Here is a 20,534-nt window from a genome sequence, read left to right as displayed (position 1 = left end):
ATGAGTTTGAATTTTTTTTTTTTTTTTTATGAAAACCCCAGAGGTATTAGCTCCATTTATACTTAGTACCATGCATGGGTTGAAAGTTGATAAAAGGAAAGAAGATATTTGTTAATATTAGACTTGAATTTCTGTGGATTGAAATTTTCAGGAAATACGCATGAAGGTAAGTTTTTCGAGAAAAGGGAGGTTGAATGATTAAATGAGGAAGAAGAAAGTTGGTTCTGTAAGTTTGAAGTTGTACAGTAAAGGGATATGTTGCTTGGCTGCGGTTGGCGCCTCCGTAGCCAGGTGGGAGGAGCAGCAGTGCGTAGCACATGCTTCTTGATTAGACCGGGGTTCGAGCCCGTGAGCCACCAAATACGGAGGATGCGGAAAGGTCAGGGAATGACCACCGCATATTCCCGGAGCGATATGGTCTTAGTTGATAATGCTCCTAAAAACCAAATAACAACAACAACAACAAGCTTGGTTGCGGCACATGTTTGGACTACTTTGGAAGAGAGTGATCTCGTTGGTAGGATCACCGTCCTCCCCACACCTGGTGGAAAAGACCTAATTTCGGATCCCGTTGATGACGGAAGAAATTTTTATGGGTCTTTTTGACAACGTACCTGAGTTAGTCGAGCTCAGGAGAGGATAGTATGGTTTTTTCTCCCGGAAACTCGTAGAGCAAACAGAAAATGGACCACAGAACACGCGCAATTTACAGACACACGGAGTAACATGACCTTAGTCGCTGATGCTCCTAAAAGCCAATAACAACAAAACGAGAGAGCGGGCATGCAGCAGAAACAGAATGTCGATGAGAGAGAGCGAGGGTGGAGAGACTGTTAGAGAGATGAGTCATTAATTAACCTAACTGCCCTCTTATGAATGGAATGTAGAAGCCTGAGAGAGAGAGAGATTTTTGGAGGGCACCGCCACATATGTGGGAACAATATTCCATGGTAGGTAGGATTTGTGATTGGTACAGAGTGAACAGCTGTTTGGAAGAAAAGTAGAGCCAAAAGCGAGAGAGAAAACCTAGTTTTCTAGATGCAGAAGAAGCAATATTTCTGATGTGCTTATGCCAAGAGAGATTAGAAGTCAGAGTAATTCCCAATAGAGATATGTGAACTTGTCTAAAAATCAGTGTCATCGAAGATAAGCATAGGAGCAGAAGAAGAAGATGAAGAATCTTTTTGCGAGATATAAGACAGGACTGAGTTTTAGAAGGATTGAAATCAACCAAGGCATCTTTGCCCTACTGGCGAATTACCTGGCATTTAATGAATTAAATGCTTTTAATTTAAGGAATAGGTAGTGGATATTTGAGGAGTGGAAGCTGTTTGTGCAGGGCATGGTTTATCAAACTGGAAGGCGGAATGCAATGTACTATCATCAGCAAAACTATGGTCGGGATATGTGGTCAATGGAAGAATGTAATTAATATATAAGAGGAAAAGACTGGGAGAAAGAACTGAGCCTTGGGGAACATCAGCATTAGTGGAGAAGTTAGAAGACCGAGAGCCATCTACCACCGTCTGAAGTGAGCAGTTAGAGAGAACACTGAATGAAAGGTAAACTGTATCCATTATCAATGCACTGCAGGATGAAAGCCTCCTCGAGGATTCATGCTGAGGGAAATGGACCATAATCTGCCACACTAGTCCAGATGATAGTTGGCAGATTGACCATATTTAGCAGTCAGGGGCCTGAACCGCGGTCTACTCAAAGAGCGTGTGCTACTACACTCCCGTTCCTGACCACTCAGCTAGCCGCCCCAGTTACAAAAAAACTATTGGCAAACCATAAGGTGGAAGCTTATTTAAAAGACCTTTATGCCAAACATTATCAAAAGTCAAGAGCAACGTTTTGAATTTCACCACACTTTTTCATTGAATTTTGTCCAAAGATGGGTAACATAAACCAAAATATAATCAGTGGATCGATACTGGCGGAATCCATACTGGCGATCGTTGATCCGATGGAAGGTTTCTTGATAGCATAAAAGTTTGTGGTTAATTGATTTCTCCATTGCTTTAGAAAGGGTTAGAAGTAAGCGCAAAGGTATGATAATTGGATGGGATGGATTTGTCACCCATTTCAGGAACTGGCTGAATAGAAGCAAATTTCCAAGAAGAAACACCTTGGAAAAACACCTTTGGAATTCGAAAGTGAAAAAAGGCGACACAGAGCAGGAGTAAGCTCAGGAACATAAGTTTTTAGATAAAGTGGAGAAATACCATCAGGACTTGGAGTTTTCTTACCATTAATGTTGTTCAAAATCTTCTGACTCTGCCCTTTTCAATGAAGATCACGGGAGACATTGAATGGAGATTACTGTGAATGATAAGGGGTAGTTTACTAAGATCATCAATACACGAGTTAGAAGAAAGTAGGAATCTAGTAGGTCAGCTGTATTTTTGGCTGAAGTGGCAATTAGAACCAGTTGGTTTTGATAGAGGTGGGAATATAGATGGGCAAACGTTGCTGCCGATAGCTTTGGCAAGAGACCAGAATGCTCTACTATCGTTTGGACAAGAATGATACAATAATCCGACCAAGCAAAAGTAGAAAAGATATCTCTCAGATCATCCATTTTGCATTCTTGTAATGCCAAACAATACGAGGATGCGAATGGCCACGAAAGAGAAAGTCTCCATTGCATAAGAGACCATCACCAAGTTGTGATCTGAGGTGCCTAGAGGACCACTCACCTCAACCGTGTACTTAGAAGGGTTCTTTGTGAGAGCAAGTTCAAGCGTGTTGGATATGTGGTTAGGATTGTCTAGTATTCTAGTACGTAAATGAACAATTTGTGCGAAGTCACTAGTAATTGCAAAAGCCTCAGCAACCCGACCAACTGGGTCTGTGTGACTAGAAAACGGAAGCCAGTTGGAGTGGTGAACATTAAAATCATCAAAGGAAATTACCTCATTATTAGGAAAGTTGGGCCACAGAAAGTCAAGTTTCAAAGAGAGTGCCGTGGAGTTGGGAGAACGAAAGAGGCAACTGACGTATTTGACAGAATGTGGTTGATAGATTTTTAGCCAGAGAAGATCGAAAAGAAGAGATTCCAAATTACTAAGTCTCTGACAGGGAATATTAAGGTAGACATATGTACAAGTATCACCGTTGAAGCGAAAGGAATCCTACAACGAATAATTAGGACAACTGAGATGGGCAGCGTTAGAATCAACTGATAATTGGGATTCTGTCAGAAAAAGTACATGGGTTTTGCTGGACTGTAAGTAGGAATGGACATCATTGAGATGGAAATGAAACAGGAAGTGTTTAGGAGGCCGTCTCCTCCCCTCCCCCCTGCCAGAATAGAGAAAGAAAGTAGGCCAGGCAAGGTTCCCAGTCCAGATCGCCAGCCGGAAATGTGGCAACATCGCTGCAGTCATAATCAAAGAAATGTCCAATCCAGGTAGGCATCTATCCAATGCAACTCTTGGGTACAAGACCGTCCAAAGTGCAAGGTTGAGTCTATCATTTAGTCAGTGTCTCTTCAGGGATTTATTGAAGCATGAGTTGTCGACCCGTCCAGGTTTGTTCTTTCAGATGCGAGTAGGTGGTAAGTGTTCAGTGTGACTTTGTCGTTTAGTTTTGTCACTGTCAAAAGCCTAGATGTTGGCTCACAAGGTTCTAGTTAGTGTTCTCTATGGATTGCGTTTAGAGGTCTGCGTCTGGCGAACAGTTCTTGCGTATATTTGGTTTAAAGTGCTTATATTTCTCCAGTGAGCCCAGTAGATGCATCTCTTGTTTTCTCGGAAGGTAAGCGATTTCCCTTATTAGCCTACAGCGGAGGTCTTCGTAATGTGTACACGTTGGAGTGCCCGACACATAGATGACGGGACCCAGGGCATCCCAGCAGAATATCGCCAAAAGCATGATACCGCCACCACCACCGGCTTGTTTTCGTCCCACAGTGCATCCAGACGCCATCACTTCCCCAGGTAAACGTACCAGGCCGTCCACATGATGCAACAGGAAACGTGATTCATCGGACCAGACGACCTTCTTCCAATCACTCAAGGTCCTGTTTCGATGCTCGCGTGCCCATTGTAGGCGCTGTCGCCGGTGAACTGTGGTCAGCATTGGCACTCGGAGGTGCCCATGCTAACTACTATTTTCAGCACCCTTCTGAAAATGGGGCCGTGTAGCTTCATTTTCAGTAGGGTTCTATGTACTGTATGTTGTGACACATTACTCCCATCACCAGTATTCAAATTACCTGCGAGTTGCGCCACAGTGGCCCTTCTGTCGCTCACCTCGAGCATCGATGAGCCGTGGTCATCCAACACCTCGCCGGCGGTTCGTGGGTTCCCCCTCCTCGGACCACTTTCGTTAGGTACTAACCACGGCTGACCGTTAGCATCCCACGAGCCGTGCCGTTTCGGAAATGCTCTGACTCAGTCGTCTGACCATTACAATTTGTCCTTTGTCAAACTCGCTTAAGTCCGCTGTCTTTCCCATCTGAAGAACAAGAGTAACACTGCTTAACAGAGCTCACTATCAGGTGTTTTTTATACCGTGTCCCGACCCGCGCACGCGCCGTTGTTTACCTGCAGTTGCTTCGATTTGCATAACGACTCTCTAGTCATAATGTTTTGGCTCATCGGTGTAAGTGCTCCATTTTAAGACAAGGGTAGGCATGCCTAATAATGTGATTCCTTTGTGTAAGCAAAGGCTGACAACATAGGGCAATTTTCGTTGTTTCTGCTTAATCTGTTGAGTTTAGAAGCTTTAGTTTTCATAACTGTGCTAACTTTAAAAAATATAAATAACTCAATTACATAGAAATAATTATTCATTTTTTATTTTCTTCAGTTACAAAATTTAAGTTTGTGTTATATTTCAAATATGTTTGATTTGACAACTATTTTTGGTCGTCTGTTTTTTTTTTTTTTGTAGTTCCTATTTCCTTTACCATATGTGAACGTCGCCACACCTATCATTATCTATCTGGAATTGACGTCAGTTTTGGAAAAACGTCTTGGTTATGGGAAACTGTGATAAGTCTGCGGGAGTTGCTGTAATAAATAGTTTGTTTTCTGAGAACAAAAAAATTTCCCAAATTGTAGCGATGTTAATATCCAATTGTATATACACCTAAATGTCGAGGAACTAGACATATCGGTTTGTTGGAGTAAGTCCACACTTTAGAGAGTTACCTTTTCAGGGTTTGATAATCTTGAAAACGAAACTTCATATTTACGTATTTTACACGGCGTGGAAATTTATTGGAGATTCACATCTGAATAAGAGGATTTTCTAAGTCAACTTCCAGTCTTAACAAGATGAATGCATATATTAGTGGATTAACGGTATTCGTGATGTTGACTGTCATTATTACAGAAGGTAACTTCACATTTATGATATTGATTTATGTTTATTATTATTGTTACTAGATACTTTCCTTGTATGGTGTTACTGACCTAGATGCCCCTTTAAAGCAAGGAGTATCGTTATGTCAAAGTATTAGCGCTATTAGTTTTCTTTGGTTGATAATGAATTTGAAATGATGTTTTTAGAGAGGCTCCTGCCTTATTCACTTATTCTCCAGATACGTACAAACAAAATTACACGTTTTCTTGTCTTTGTAGGAAGGCTTTTCTTATTAAGAATATCGAACGTGTATAAATTGTAATGATTTAAGATATTCACAATAAATAGAAGTCACTGGACTTAATTTGCATCTTTACATAATTGGTTTTATTATTGAAATTGAAGTTAAATTTACTATTCAACCAGGAGTATTCTGCACCTGGGTTTTTAGTTTTTCGATTTTTGTGACGTAAAGCAGATATACTGTTGCTTAGTGGTGTAAAGTTATCAGTTATATAAAATCCATGAGTGAAATCCGCGGAGGTAAATGTGAAAGACTAATGTCAAAAAACAGTTATAGCCTGCTTTCTGTTTTTTTAATTGCACTTTTCAGTACCAGTTTGAACAGCTTACTGAGTTTCACGGTTTTCTGTTTTGTTTAGCTGCCATGCACAAAAACCACACATTAATCGTAAAACAAAAATGGATATTTAAATAGTGCAAAAATAAAAAGTGATACTGTGGAATTTTTTGCGAACATTCGGCATTATTTCATTTTTATTGTTACATATTAGTAGTAAAAAATGTATTATTTAAACGAATTTATTTCTAAATTCAGAACTGTTTAATGGTAAGTAATGTTAAACTCATATTTAATTATCAGCAAAAGTACTTCATTCTGAGAATTTTCTTTAATAGCTGCACATATAACTCTCATGATGCAGTAACCTTTTGAAAGTAGGTGGTGTCAAATGCCTTTATTTTGACTAGCATAATGTAGTTTTTTTTTGTTTTTTTTTAGAAGTTTATTTATTGATGCAAGATTTTTTCTTTTTGAAAACTGAGCAAGTTCATGAAGCATTAAAGAAATCTGATCAGAATGAATAGAAAAAAAAAAAAAAGAAATGCAACAACATACACCAATGTGTATATTTCTGATTGAAAGTATATTGAGAGGTGTGAAAGCCTTCATCAGGAATACATTAATCATGGCACTTCTATTTCTTTAAAATAGAGTATTGAAATTTAGATGTTTTCAAGCATTTAGCATTAGCAAAGGCACATGATGCAAGAAAGCAAGTTATATAGCATCAGCCAAAAAAAAAAAAAAAAAACGAAAATAACAACACACACCCTTCTCATTTCACCTATCCACTCGTTCCAAATGTTTGTCTAGTTCTGCCTTGAATCTGTTTAAGCTATCAACTTCTACGACAGATGGAAGTTTGTTCCAGCATTCAACCACCTGCTGGCTAAAGGCAAACTTCTACACATCTATTCTACAACTGTCTTTCCTCAATTTGAATTTATGCCTTCAGGAAATTATTCTGAGCAAGAGGAAGAATGCCATCAGTATTGAGCATGCTCAAACCATTCAAGCCTTTATAGACCTCAATCAGATCACCTCGCAGGTGCCTAGTCTCCAGACACTGTAATTTGCAAAACCTAAGCCTTTCTTCATAAGAGCAACCCTTTGTTCCATTCACTAATCTTGTTGCTCTTCTCTGTACCTGTTCCAACAGCTCTACGTCCTTCTTAAAATCATCCTGCATCCTTCTGATCACATTTTTTAACATTAAACTAGTGGATCCATTGCTTGGAAATACAGATGTTCATTTACAATTGGAATTGATGATTCTGGTTGTTCTTTAACTAATTTCTTGAACTTGTTAGTATTTCTCTTTAAGCAACAGAAACACAAGCATATAATGTATCAATAAAATAGGTTTGTTTCACATGGAATACCAGTTTCAAATTGATCTTGATATAACAGATAATTGAAGAGAAGTTGATGAGCAAGAGACTGAGAAGAGGGAGGAGAACTGGAATGTCGGATGGTTTTATAGAGACTGATGGGTATTATGAGCTGAAAGATATAGAGACGCATTGGAGTTCTCTCTCTCTCTCTCTCTCTCTCTCTCTCTCTTTCTTAAAGATCACATGTAACAATTTTAGTATTAATAATAATATTATTAATCCACCAAATATATTTTATCAAAAAAAATGCAAGTGGAACAGTACTTTACATAAATGACATACATGTTTAAAATAAAATTATGTACTTAAAGGAAGCTATTTTTGCTGACCTGCTTATAGGAACACAGCTTAAAGGAGGACCACTGATATTTTATAGTTATTTTTGTATAAGAGGACCAGTCGATACATTTTGCACAGGTGTTCACAAATGACAGTTTATTAAAACTGCAACATAGTTCCCCTGCTTGTCAATAACAGTTGAAGAAGGGACTAATGGCAATATCAGTTCATTTAGCATAAACAATCTCACCCACCACCTCAAGCAAGAACTACTTCAGCTTTGGAAACAAATAAAAATTTGGGAAACCAAGATTGCTACTGTTTCCAGAATGTCATAAGATCTCCAAGTTGTAATCTTGCAACAACTTAAACACCATATAGTCCTCTTGACAGTGTTGATATATGCAGAATAAATGGTCTCATTTTAATAGGTCTGGTTACTTCTTTTGCAGTGAAGGAAAACAGTATTTTCCATTGATTTTCTGATCTTGCTGACTTCACTGACTTCAATGAATGCAAAGAATACCCAATAAAGCAATAGCAGCAGTGCCCTTTGTTTTGTTTTGTTTTGTTTGGCTTCTGTTGAACTTTCTTAGGTCTGGGTAATGAAGGAAGCTGGCATTCAACAGATTTTCTTAATTCTGGTTCAAAACACCAATGACTGTACTCTACAAATTGTAATTATTTTTGTAGAAAAGGAAACTTATTTTTTATCTAAATAGCAAGTAAAACATAATTCACTGAAGGTTGCCACTCCACCAGCTGGAATAAATTTCTTCCTGGTGTTTTGGAAGTGGGTAATTTGAATAAAATTAAAGGAGGATTGGACAAATTAATAGAAGGGATGATCAGAAGTTTTTTTTTATTTTTTGGCTGATGCTATATAAACTTTGCTTCTTTGCCATTATTAAAACTAATTTCACTTCAGATGGAAGGTGGAATTAATTAGTGAGATGCAGTGTTTCTATTTCCACAATGTTCTATTAAAATGACATAAATTGTACCATGAATGGTACCAACAACACATGTAGTCTCATCACAAGTCAGTCTGATCTTGTAGCATCTCCTAGATTTTTTTTTCAGTAATTCTGTCAGTTGTCATATGCTCTGACCTTCCAGATTTGAAAATAAGCTTGGTGTGTTTATCTTCAGCTCTGGATTCTCCCATGAAAAATGCTTAGGAAGATATTATAGTTCTCTTAGAGGTGTTTGTAAACAAATCTCTTCATTTCACAAGCAGATTTGCCGTGCACACTGTTTTCAGTTTTCACAAATGTTTGTATGTTCCTTCTTGGTCATCTCTATTTGTGTGGCCATCATCATCATGTCACTATATTGTTCACAGGGTAATGCTATTTATTTGAAAAGAGCTTGGTATGTATGTAGTTGCTCTTCAATAATTAAAGGCTAACTACTCAAAAAAAAGTAAACCATGTAAAAAGACCATCTTTTCAGTATGAAATAGGACAAGGGCATTTTGACTATTCTACGTAATACTATATTTTCATAAGAATGAGCACCTGACACAAACTACAAGTTCAGAGTAGAAGTTGTTTATGGAAATTAGAGAATGGAAGAGTGATTAATGGAGAAATTAGATGTGTTAGTCATTTTATACAGCTTTACATTACTCAGTTTTGAAACGAATTGTAAAAGGTGCCATTGAAAGTTACATTTGCTTGCTGAGACTCTCTCTTTCTCTCCCCCCCCCCCCGGTTAAAATCATATGATCTATACCTAAATCAGTTAAAAATAAATAAAAGCCAGATTTCTTCTTGCTTATATTTGGAGAAAACAAACAAACAAACAAATAGATAAACTGTGTAGATTATGATATGGTCAGTTAAAGAAAGGAAGATATGATTTATTGTTTATAAGGGTGAAGTTTTTAAATAATGAATTTCATAATGGGCAAAGACAAGATGCAATTGAGAATATAGATGGGAATTTTTAAAAGATGATGGTAACATGCTTAATAGATGGACTGAACATACAAATCTTTTATATGGGAAAAGTGAAAGAGAGGATAAGGCTGAGATCGAAGGTGTTTGTTTGTTATTTGGTTTTTAGGAGCATTAGCAACTAAGGCTATATTGCTCCGGGGATATGCGGTGGTCATTCCCTGACCTTTCCGCATCCTCCGTATTTGGTGGTCACGGGCTCAAACCCCGGTCTAATCAAGAAGGGTTCGAGCCCGTCACCACCAAATACGGAGGATGTGGAAAGGTCAGGGAATGACCACCGCATATCCCGGAGCAATACGGCCTTAGTTGCTAATGCTCCTAAAAACCAAACAAACAAACTAATCAAGAAGCGTGTGCTACATACTTCTGCTCCTGCCCACCTGGCTACAGAGGTGCCGAGATCGAAGATGAATATGGGGTGATTGAGAATGAATTGAGTCCAGTAATAATTTAAGCAGAGGTTAGCACTACATAAGGTAAATGAAGAAGGGAAAGGCAGCTGGAATTGTTGGATACCAGTTATGATACTCAGAGCAATGTCAAATATAGGGATAAGGAAATTAACAAAAATATGTAAACAGATATAATAGAAAGAGATATAGGAAGTGCCTTGAGTATGCTGTGGTAAAGAATAACCCTATAGAAATAATGGGAATTAAATCATGCCCCATTGAAGGAAAAGAATATAGTAAGAAAGATTTGAAAACGGGGGGAAGAGAAGAATTATTAAGGAGTTCAAGGTTAAATGGCAGGAGCGCTGGAACAGTTCTGAGCAGGGGAGGGTTGCTTATGGATTTTTTCCTTGTGTAACTATGATGAAAGGGCATAAAGAATGGCCTGATGTGGGTCTGCATGAGACCATGATGATAACTGGTCATGGACTAAGAGCGAGACTAAATGAATCAGGAATATAACCTTCTGGCTTATGTCTTTGTGGAGAATTGGAGACTTCAGAATACATACTATGGCACAGTAGATTTTATCAGGAAGCTTGTGGGAAAATGTGCATAGAATTAGAAGGGCAGATTTTGCAGCCTGCGAGCTTATGACCTTATAGAATATTCAAAGTTTTGGTGTAAAGATGTTTGGAAAAAAGGTGTCTTAATAAGGCCAGATTAAGTATTTAAAGTAAATATGTGAATATTTGGTGGTTTCAATGTGTTAATGTGTTTAGGGTTTGTAAAGCTTTAATGTGGCCGGACTAAGTATTTAATGTAAATACCCAAATAGGGTAATTAGTGGTTTCGATGTATTATATTTTTTATGAGAAATTGTAATGTGTATATGTGGTCATTTATGTAATTTGTATCAATGATATAATTGATATAATGTATTAATGTACACATATATTAATGTACACAATTCTTTTAACAGATTATTTTATGGAATTTAAATAATATTGTTTTAAACAATTTATTTTCCAGTTTTATATTTAAGAAGTGGCATATTTTACTTAAATGTTGTAATATTCAAGATTTTGTGTAAGATGTTTTTGGAAAATGAAGCTTTAATATGGTCAGACTAAGTATTTAGTGTAAATACCCGGGGAATTGGGTAATTAGTGGTTTCAATGTATTATATTTATTTTTGGGGTTTATAATGAATATATTTTTATGAAAAATTGTAAATGTGTGTACATGTTTGTTTATTATATAGTGTACACAATACTTTTATGAGATTATTTAATGGAATTTAAATAATATTGTTTTAGAGCTATTTATTTTGCAGTTTTATATATATAAGAATTGATTTATTTTTCTTGAATGTTGTATCAATGGCTTTTTGGGGCATATAGTGCTTTTGTGATTTTGGCAAGTGACTGAATAGTGATTTTGGTATAGTGATTTGCTGTACTAATCAGTATAGTGATTTTGATAAGTGACTGAATTTTATTTTTAAATTATATGTAATGTTGATTATGTGTAAAATAAGTTTGTAATGTGGATGAGCCAAAGGCTCAGGTAGCATTGTTCAACAAGAGGTAGAGAAATCAATTGAATTGAATATGCAAAAGGAAATAGTTGGAGAATTTTATATGTACTATTATGATACTAACAGAAAAGAAAAAATAGATGCAAATATAAGGATTTTAGAACCTATTAGTTTTATAGTACATGCAGCAAAGGTGACTTTGATGCAGAAGAGGAGTTAAAGATTTTGTTGAGAAGACTTAAGGAAAGTTGTGAATAATATAGAATGAGAATAAAGTTTGATAAAACTAAAGTTATATGGTTGGATGGTATGAAAAGGAAATAACTCTTAAAGAGAACTTTTAAAGATGAGATGTTAAAAACAGATATCTTGTAGTCTGCTAATAAGTGATGGGAAAATAAATCTGGAAATTAGAACCAGAATTGCCATGGATATAATAGCATTTGAGAAGAGCAGATATTAAGTTAAGTGAGAGTTTAGTTAAATGTTTTATATGGAGCATTATTCTTTGAGGTTGAGATATTCTCACTAAAGGAGAATACTAGAAGAATTGAAGTTTTTGAGAAGTGGGTGTGGAGGAGGCTTGTAAGGGTGAAATCGATAAATAGGGTAGAAATGAGGAAGTGTGATAAAGGCTATAACGAAAAAAAAAGAAGAAAAACTGGATTAGGCATGTATGGGGGAAATTATTAAGGGATGTAACTTGTAGGGAAGTGATATACAGTATAAGAGACCAAGTGGAAAAGGAGAATTGGAATGTTGGATGATTTGATAGTGGCTGATGGATATCTAGACACAGGGGGAAGAGAGTTGGGGATGTGATTCAATTCTGGTAGTCACTGACCTGCTGTGTGACAGAGAACATGGTGCATATGATGCAAGAAAGCAAGCTTATGCAGCATCAGCCAAAAAAAAAAAAAAAAAAACTTCCATTGTGACATGAAGGTTGCTGTGCCCAATACTGGACAGTACATAAATTAAATAGAAGTAAAATGCATGCATTTTTCATCAGAATTTTGAAATATACTCAGTTTAATTTTATGGAAATTTATGTTGAAAATTTTCATATTTTTAAATATTTATAATAAATTTTAGACATAGTCCATGGAATCCTTGAAGTATCCATGTTGTCCCTGGTTTGAGAGATATGAGGTGTGTCCAAAAAGTTATGGGGCTAAACTAGTAATTGGGAAATGAAGTGCTTACTGGCTATTCAGATGGATCTCCTTTGAAGTAGTCTCCTTGACACTATGCACTGATGCCAATGCTTCTGCAACTTTGGAAGCATTCCTGATAAGTTTCTTTTGGAATTGCTAATAGTTCCTGTGACAGTATAGTGATTTTGGCAATTGTCATTTGTTTGGAGGGTCTGGGTTTGAGTCCTGTTGCAAACTAGGGAATTTCTAAAGGCTTTTTCAGTAGGAGGCTGTAGTTGTGCAGTTTCAGACAGAGGGAGTGGGGTCCCTCCATGAGTTTTTTGGGTTTTTCAGACCACACAATATGAAAATTGGCCTGTGAACACACACTTTAGAGACAAATCTGTAACCTTTTAAAGTTTTAAATTTGGGGAGGAGGGGGATCACAGGTAGCTAAATCCAGTGAGCATGGCAGGTGGTGGACCACAGTGGGACAGTGCTGCACAAGAACTCCTTGAATGGAAAGTGCTGAATGCAAGAGCATTATCATGATATTACCACCAATACCCGAAGCCCTCTTTTCCAGCTGTTTTCTCTGAACAGCATTGTGCAGTTACTATAGAACTGTTTTATAGTATTCTTTGTTTACTGGTTCACCATGCAGATAAATTCATAATGATTAATCCACTGTAAGTCCAAAAATACAATAAGCATGATCTTTCCATTTGATTGATATTGTCTTGCTGTTTTGGGCCTTGAAGAATAGTCTTCCATTGAGAGAACTTCTACTGGGTACATGCTATTGCAGATACAGTATGTTTCTGGGTCATAACCAGGGCTGTAGTAGAGGATATATGCCATATTCCCTCTGAATTTTTTTTAGATGAATAGCATATACCTTTTTGTTTTTGAAAGACTTGCAAAAAACAAATATTATTAAAATATTTACTACACCATATACCCTCTGGAATTCGATTAATAAGCACATTATACTCTCTGTATATGTAACATTCACAGAGTATGCCTTCTGCTAATTTTATGACTACAGAACTGGTCATAACCATATTCCATCATTATGATAATTCACCACTAATAGTAGAAGAAGCAAATTGTAGGTCAGCAGCACCATGTTGATGAAGGTCCTGGTGTGCAAGAATGTGGTTTGGTTTATATGGTTATCACTACCATCTTTCCATCCTTGTGGAAAAGGCTTATATTTGATTCCCATCAAAAGTGAGAGGAATTTTTATGGTTATTTTAGGCATATTAGCATATATGCATAAAAGTACCTATTGTGTTCACATGTTTGTATATTTGCATGTAATAGTTAGCTTCCTATAAGATGGATTTTCATGAAATTTTATATTTGGCTCATTTAGAATTATTTGTTAAGCCTTCCCAATTTTAATTAAAATCTCACTAATAAAAATCTGGTAATTTTTTTTTTTTTTTTTTCTGTCATGAAGCTCTGGATATTGTGTGTGTGTTGATAGGAGGAATGAATAGGCAATATGGCAGATGCGCAGAAACAAAATATTATCAGCTCGTAAATAAAAGTGGTCTTTCTCATTTTATTTTGTTATAAATCTGAACTATTACTATTTGCTAAAATGTAACACGCTATGTACATTAACGTGTTTCACACTGGCTGAATTAAGTCTTGGGTGAGGGCAGGAAAGTGCTCCAACAGATACTCAGGTTTTTCATCCAGGAAACCAGACAAACCACCCACAGATACTTACTATTACAGATACAATGCATATTACAAGTTGATTGCTTAAACTTGAGGAATCCCTAAACACAAATGTTTTTTGTGCATCTTGGCTGTTGGGTAGGTCATGTAGAGATCCACAGCACAATATTCCATGTTAACCTTGGGAGTTGGCATTGAATGTGTCATGCTTTTTTATCATCAAAGCAAATTCATATTCCATTATGGTACAATTTCCAACTGAAAAAGCTCCTCTATGTTGATGACTTAAGTATATTTTCCATTTATGCAATATTGGTTGCAGTTACCATTGAATGGTATTCCATTTATGCAATATTATATTGCAGTTACCATTGAATGGTAACTGCAACAAGCCATTGACCATCTAAATTTTCAGACAGTGGCTAATAGCTTCAAGTTCTCATCACAGATGACCATTTGCTTACACTTTTGTCAGAACTGGGATCTCCAAAGTGAACATAACATGAATTGAGGCCTTGATAAAATGCTATTCCTGTAGTACCTGAAATTAGTTGTAGTCCCAGGATTTTTCTGAAGGGGGAAGAGCCTAAAGTGGTGTTCTGAGGAATCATTGAGTTTTAATAATCATGTAGCAGTAAAAAAATTAATTTTATTTTTGTCATAAGGGGACTATAGCCTCTTTTGTGCCCATCTGGGACTGCCACTGGCTGCAACAAAATTCTTGAGATTTGTATCTATCTGATAAAAAGCTAACTTTCTTTGACATATTAGTAAACTGCACACAAATTGCATAGGAGGTTTGAACATCCTTGTGCTTACTCCTCTACTTGGTGGTTCAGACTGATGTATTTTAGCATTAGCAGAGGTATATAATGCAAGAAAGCAAGCTTATACAGCATCAGCTAAAAAAAAAAAAAAAATCCCATTTCACATATGCATTTGCTCTAAAAGTTTGTTGAGTTGTTCCTTGAATTGATTTAAGCTGTCAGCTTCCACAAAGATAGATGAAAGTTTGTTCCAATCTATTATTTTGTTTTTATCATGTACTTGATCAATCAAATGGGTTTAAGGTATGTGCATCTGCCAGAAATAGTGTACTTTGTTAGTATTGTTTGTATTGCTTCAGGAGCATTTTGAATTTCTGCTTAATGTGTCTGGAAGAAGGTTTCCTTATATTATGTCTTTAAACTCAAATCCCTGCCATACTCCATGTAGACATCTGTTTTTGGGCCATTATGTTGAAAATCTTAAACAGACAGAATTCCAGCTGTCTGTTTGGATTCATATCCAAGAACTATTTGGAAATCTACATATCACAGTAAACCTGATTCCCTGGTCACCAAGGCACCTGGGAATGCTAATGTAGTGGCTTAAAAACTGAGGGAAGGTTGATGTGCTATCTAGTGTCTACATTCAACTCCATTTGGTATGTGGAGCTGAATATTCTCATTTTTTCTAGTTTGCACAGATGGTTTTATGTAAGATTCATTTCTGAGATCTGCCATTACCACAGAGCCATGCACAGGTCTGCTACTGCGAAAAATGTATTATACATGTTATACTGATGTGTTAAATATGTTAAAAGCCAGTAAAAACATATAGCATATATGCTTTGCCATTTTTTTAATCATGTGACTGAGTCTTGCCCACACTGTCAGTTTTATCTGATAATGACATTTCCGGAATTTTTTCAATTCTAAACCTGTTCCAGCACATGCAAACTAGTTTTTTAAATATTTGTAATATATACTTCTATGCTTTTATGTTTTTATTAATGTTTCCTATTTCCTACATTTTTAGTTTATATACATTGTGATGAGATATGCTTTTTATATGTTACCTACCTCTTTTTATCTCTTTTTTATACCTTGGTGCATCATGGCCTAAGCTGTTAGCATTAGTATATGATGTAAGAAAGCAAGCTTGTGCAGCATCAGCCAAAAAAAAAAAAAAAACCCCTCCCATTTCACCCCTTAATTTGTTCCAAATGCCATTCCAGCTCAGCCTTAAATTTATTTAGGCTACCAACTTCCACAACAAAATATGGAAGTCTGTTCCACCAATCAACTACCCGCTGGCTAAAGGCAAATGTCTGCACATCTATTCTACAACTGTCTTTCCTCAATTTGAATCTGTGCCCCCTCAGGTTCTTAATCTGAGCAAGAGGAAGAATCCCATCAGCATTCAGCTTGCTTAACCCATTCAAGGCCTTATACACCTCAATCAGATTACCTTGCATGTGCCTACTCTCCAGGCACTGCCATTTGCAGAACTTGAGCCTTTCTTGATAAGAGCACCTCTTTGTTTCCCTCACCAATGTTGTTGCCATTCTTTGTACTGTTCTAGCAACTCTACAGCCTTCCTAAAATAAGGCAATGGTCAGGCCACACCTACTCCAGGTGTGGCCTGACCATTGCCTTGTATAATGAGATAATCACCTCCCTGTCCCTGCTAGCAAAATTCCTATATATCATTGACAAGACTCCATGACCTTCCCTGGCAGCCTATCTACACTGCTCAGCGAACTTCATATATGACTGCACAATTACCCCCAGGTCTTTTTCACTTCCCTGAGTGTAGTACCACACAGTTGATAACATATCTCTTCAGTTATTGTTACCTATATGCAGTACTTTGCATTTGTCAATTATAAACTTCAGTTGCCACTTCTCAGCCCATTTTCCCAACTTATCTAGATCCAGTTGGAGTAGCATACTGTCGTTAACAACCCTGCCAGCCTTTCTATCATCTCAAACATGGACATTAAACCTGATATACCATCATCAATATCATTGATAAATACTGAAAACAACAATCGGTCCAACACCAAACCCTGGGGTTTTGATTTGATTTGATTTTGATTTTATTGGCGCATTAGCAACCCTGGGGAACTCCACTAATAGTGTTTGTCCTTGAAGAGCAGTGTCCATTGATTACCACTCTGTTGTCTCCCACTCAGCCATCCCTTTATCTATTGTAGCAACTTACCCTTAATGTCATACCTTTCCAATTTGTACAGCAGTTTTCTGTGTGCAACAGTATCAAAAGCTTTCCTGAAATCCAAGTATATGATGTCAAAATTATTTTTGGCATTCAGTCCCTTTGTGACCACATCATAGTATCTAATCAGATTGGTCAGACAAGACCTTCCTTTAACAAACCCATGGTGTGTCTTATCTATTGCTGTACTAATCAAATAACTCACTCAAGGTGGTTTGAGCATGTGGTCTCAAAACTTGTGCCATTACACAACTGTTTTTATGCAAGATATTTGTGTTAAAAGTGGCCATCACATTGAACAATTTTATCTTTACAACCTGTAACTTCCTCATGTATGTAAATGCACTGTCACTTTTTTTTTTTTCTTTTAACTTTTTTGCAACACTCTTATTTAGGCATGGTTTAGACTAGTGCTACTCAAAAGTGTGGTCTGTAGACTGGTGCCAGTCCATGACGAACTGGAAATTCATCTTGGATGTTACTGGTTTGCAATGATTGTATTTTACAAAAGTGCTGCTCTGCGATGGATTGGAAATAAAAGGAACTGGTCCTTCACCACAGATAGTTTGAGAAGCACTGGTCTAGACCATGCTAGGTCTACCATTTCGGTATACTGGTTTAGATGGGGTAGACCTAGCATGGTCTAGACCAGTAATGGACGAATTGTTGGGGACCTATAACAAAGAGTTTGCGGACCGGTGCCGGGCCACAGACACTTTGAGTAGCACTGGTCTAGACCACACTAGATCTACTATTTTGCATATTGGTCTAGACCAGGGGGTTCCCAAACTTTTTAGACATGCGGAGCCCCACATCAAAAAGAAAAAAACATTCTGGAGCCTTAATAAAAAAAAAAAAAAAAAAAAAACACTAAATACAGAAACAGTTGGTCACTAGCACCAGATATTTACATATATAATGCACACATTGACAGTGCAAGGTCACTCAGAAAAGGCAAAATGTACTTTTTACTTTTGTACACAACGTTTTCTGATTCAATTTTAGAAAGAATTTCAGTTTTAGAAAAAAATATTAACATTCTAAAATTTTCTTGTGCAGCCCTGGATAACTATGGCAGAGCCCAAGGGCCCTGCAGAGCATAGTTTGAAAAGGGCTGGCCTAGATCATGCTAAGTCTACCCAGTATACAAAATCAGCTACAGGTTCCTTATCCCTAGACCTACTGGTCTAGGGGTAAGGGATGCTTTTTTCTAAATGCTTTGGGTTTGCTTTTTTCTAAATGACCCTGTATAATACATTGCAATTTCTATAATTTACATTTTTTGGGATTTGTCTCTTTTCTCAAAATAAGTTTCCAACCCTTGGCCTAGACACTTTATTCCAAATTTCATCTCTGGACAATTCATAGCTTGCCATCCAGAGGCAATCAGAATGATGCACTTTAATTATAACTATCCTGTACTTCAAATTATTTAGGATTATCTTAGAGCGTGGGGAGAGTTAAAGCTGGTCAATCAGGTGTTTCATTTGCTTCTGCTTATAGAAGGACGATAAGAACACAAACTGACATATGTCACTTCCCCAGTCACTTGTAGCATGAAAATCTGATGTAAGCATAATTTTTTTTTTTTTGCATTTCACAACAGTTTAGGGGATTTGATGAAGTTATGTGTATATAAGAAAAAGAATTTTTAAGGAATATGTCAAAAATTTATTTATTTAATTTGAGAAAGAGAGAGAGAGATGCAGGCAGCCTTTCTTTGGATATGAGAGTGAAAATTCTTGTTCTGATACCTTTTACTTCAGAATGATTTGGGGGTTATTGTTAATGTGGATTTCTAAAGAAAATTAATCTTGTTTAACAACTAAATAAACGGTTGCTGACTTTTGCAACCACATTATAGCATTATTGTAAGTGTGGTCAAAGACATTTTTCTTATAGCTTTGAGTCTCATTTTGAGTTTCATTTGTGAGCAGGTAGGCAATGTGAGGACTTTAGCAGCCAAATGAGAAGCATCCACATTTTTTTAGTGCTTATAGCACTGACTTTTGCCAACCACTTAATTTTATTTTGTGCATCCTCTGCATCTCATATATTGTGTATACTTCTTGTGACTGGGTTGCTAAGGTCTTCACATTGCTTACCTACTCACCAGTGAGACTCAAGAGTTGAAACTAGAGTCTGAGCAGTGAAAAACACCTTGAAAAAAACAGAAACTTGCTTCTCCACAGGAACATTGCATTCTATTTAGATTAGCAGAGGCAAGAAAGCAAGCTTAATATATCAGCCAAAAAAAAACACCCTTCCTATTTTACCCATCCATTTGCTCCAAATGTTTGTCTAGTTCTGCCTTGAATTTATTTAACTCAACTTCACAACAACAGATTGAAGTTTGTTCCAGCAACCAACCACCGACTGGCTAAAGGCAAAATTCCGCACTTCTGTTCTACAACTGTCTTTCCTCAATTTGAATTTATGTCTCCTTAGGTGATTAATCTCTGCAAGAAAAAGAATACCATCAGCATTGAGCTTGCACAAACCATTCAAGGCCTTATACACCTCAGTCAGATCATCTTGCAGGAGCCTAGTCTCCAGACACTAATTTGCAAAACTTAAGCCTTTCTTTGTAAGAGCAACCCTTTGTTCCATTCACTAATTCTGTTGCCCTTCTCTGTACTTGTTCCAGCAGCTCTACATCCTTTCTAAAATGAGGCCTCCAGACCTGTATACAGTACTCAAGGTGTGGCCTGACCATTGCCTTATACAAGGGGATAATCACCTCTTTATCCCAGCTAGAAAAATTCCTGTATATCATTGACAAAACACCATGCGCTTCTCTTACAGACTGTCTGCATTGCTCAGTAAACTTTATATCTGACCGCATAATTATCTCCAGGTCTTTTTCGTTCTCTACCACCTTGAGCGTAGTACCACACAGTTGATATGTTACTTTGAGGTTACTGCTACCCATATGCAGTACTATGGATAAAGGGATGGTTGGGTGGGAGAAGTTAGAGTGGTAATCAATGGACACTGCACTTCGTGGACTAATGTTATTAGTGGTGTGTCCCCCAGGGGTTTGTGTTGGGCCATTACTATTTTCTGTATTTATCAATGATATTGATAAAGGTATATCAGGCTTAATATCCAAGTTTGCAGATGATATGAAGGTTGGTAGGATTGTTAATGACAGTAAAGACTGTATGCTACTGTAACAGGATCTGGAAAAGTTGAGCAGATGGGCTGAGAGGTGGCAACTGAAGTTTAACATTGACA

At 37.0% G+C, this 20,534-nt stretch overlaps 1 protein-coding gene across 1 annotated transcript in view; it reads left to right on the top strand.

Annotated features, from left to right (window-relative positions):
* Positions 1-4,948: 4,948 nt before the first annotated feature.
* The window catches only part of LOC150078103 (uncharacterized), a 61,024-nt gene continuing 45,438 nt past the window's right edge, over positions 4,949-20,534 (top strand). Inside the window, exon 1 of the mRNA XM_090385437.1 lies at positions 4,949-5,349. Coding sequence (XP_090241563.1) covers positions 5,289-5,349 — 61 coding nt within the window. The 5' untranslated portion in view covers positions 4,949-5,288. The remainder of the gene's footprint in view (positions 5,350-20,534) is intronic.

The sequence above is a fragment of the Mastigoproctus giganteus genome, chromosome 11, assembly GCF_048544385.1.
Source record: "Mastigoproctus giganteus isolate SK-2022 chromosome 11, ASM4854438v1, whole genome shotgun sequence".
Lineage (NCBI taxonomy): Eukaryota > Metazoa > Arthropoda > Arachnida > Uropygi > Thelyphonidae > Mastigoproctus > Mastigoproctus giganteus.
The sequence above is the reverse complement of the archived record's forward strand: the minus strand, read 5'-3'. Positions and strand labels throughout refer to the sequence as shown.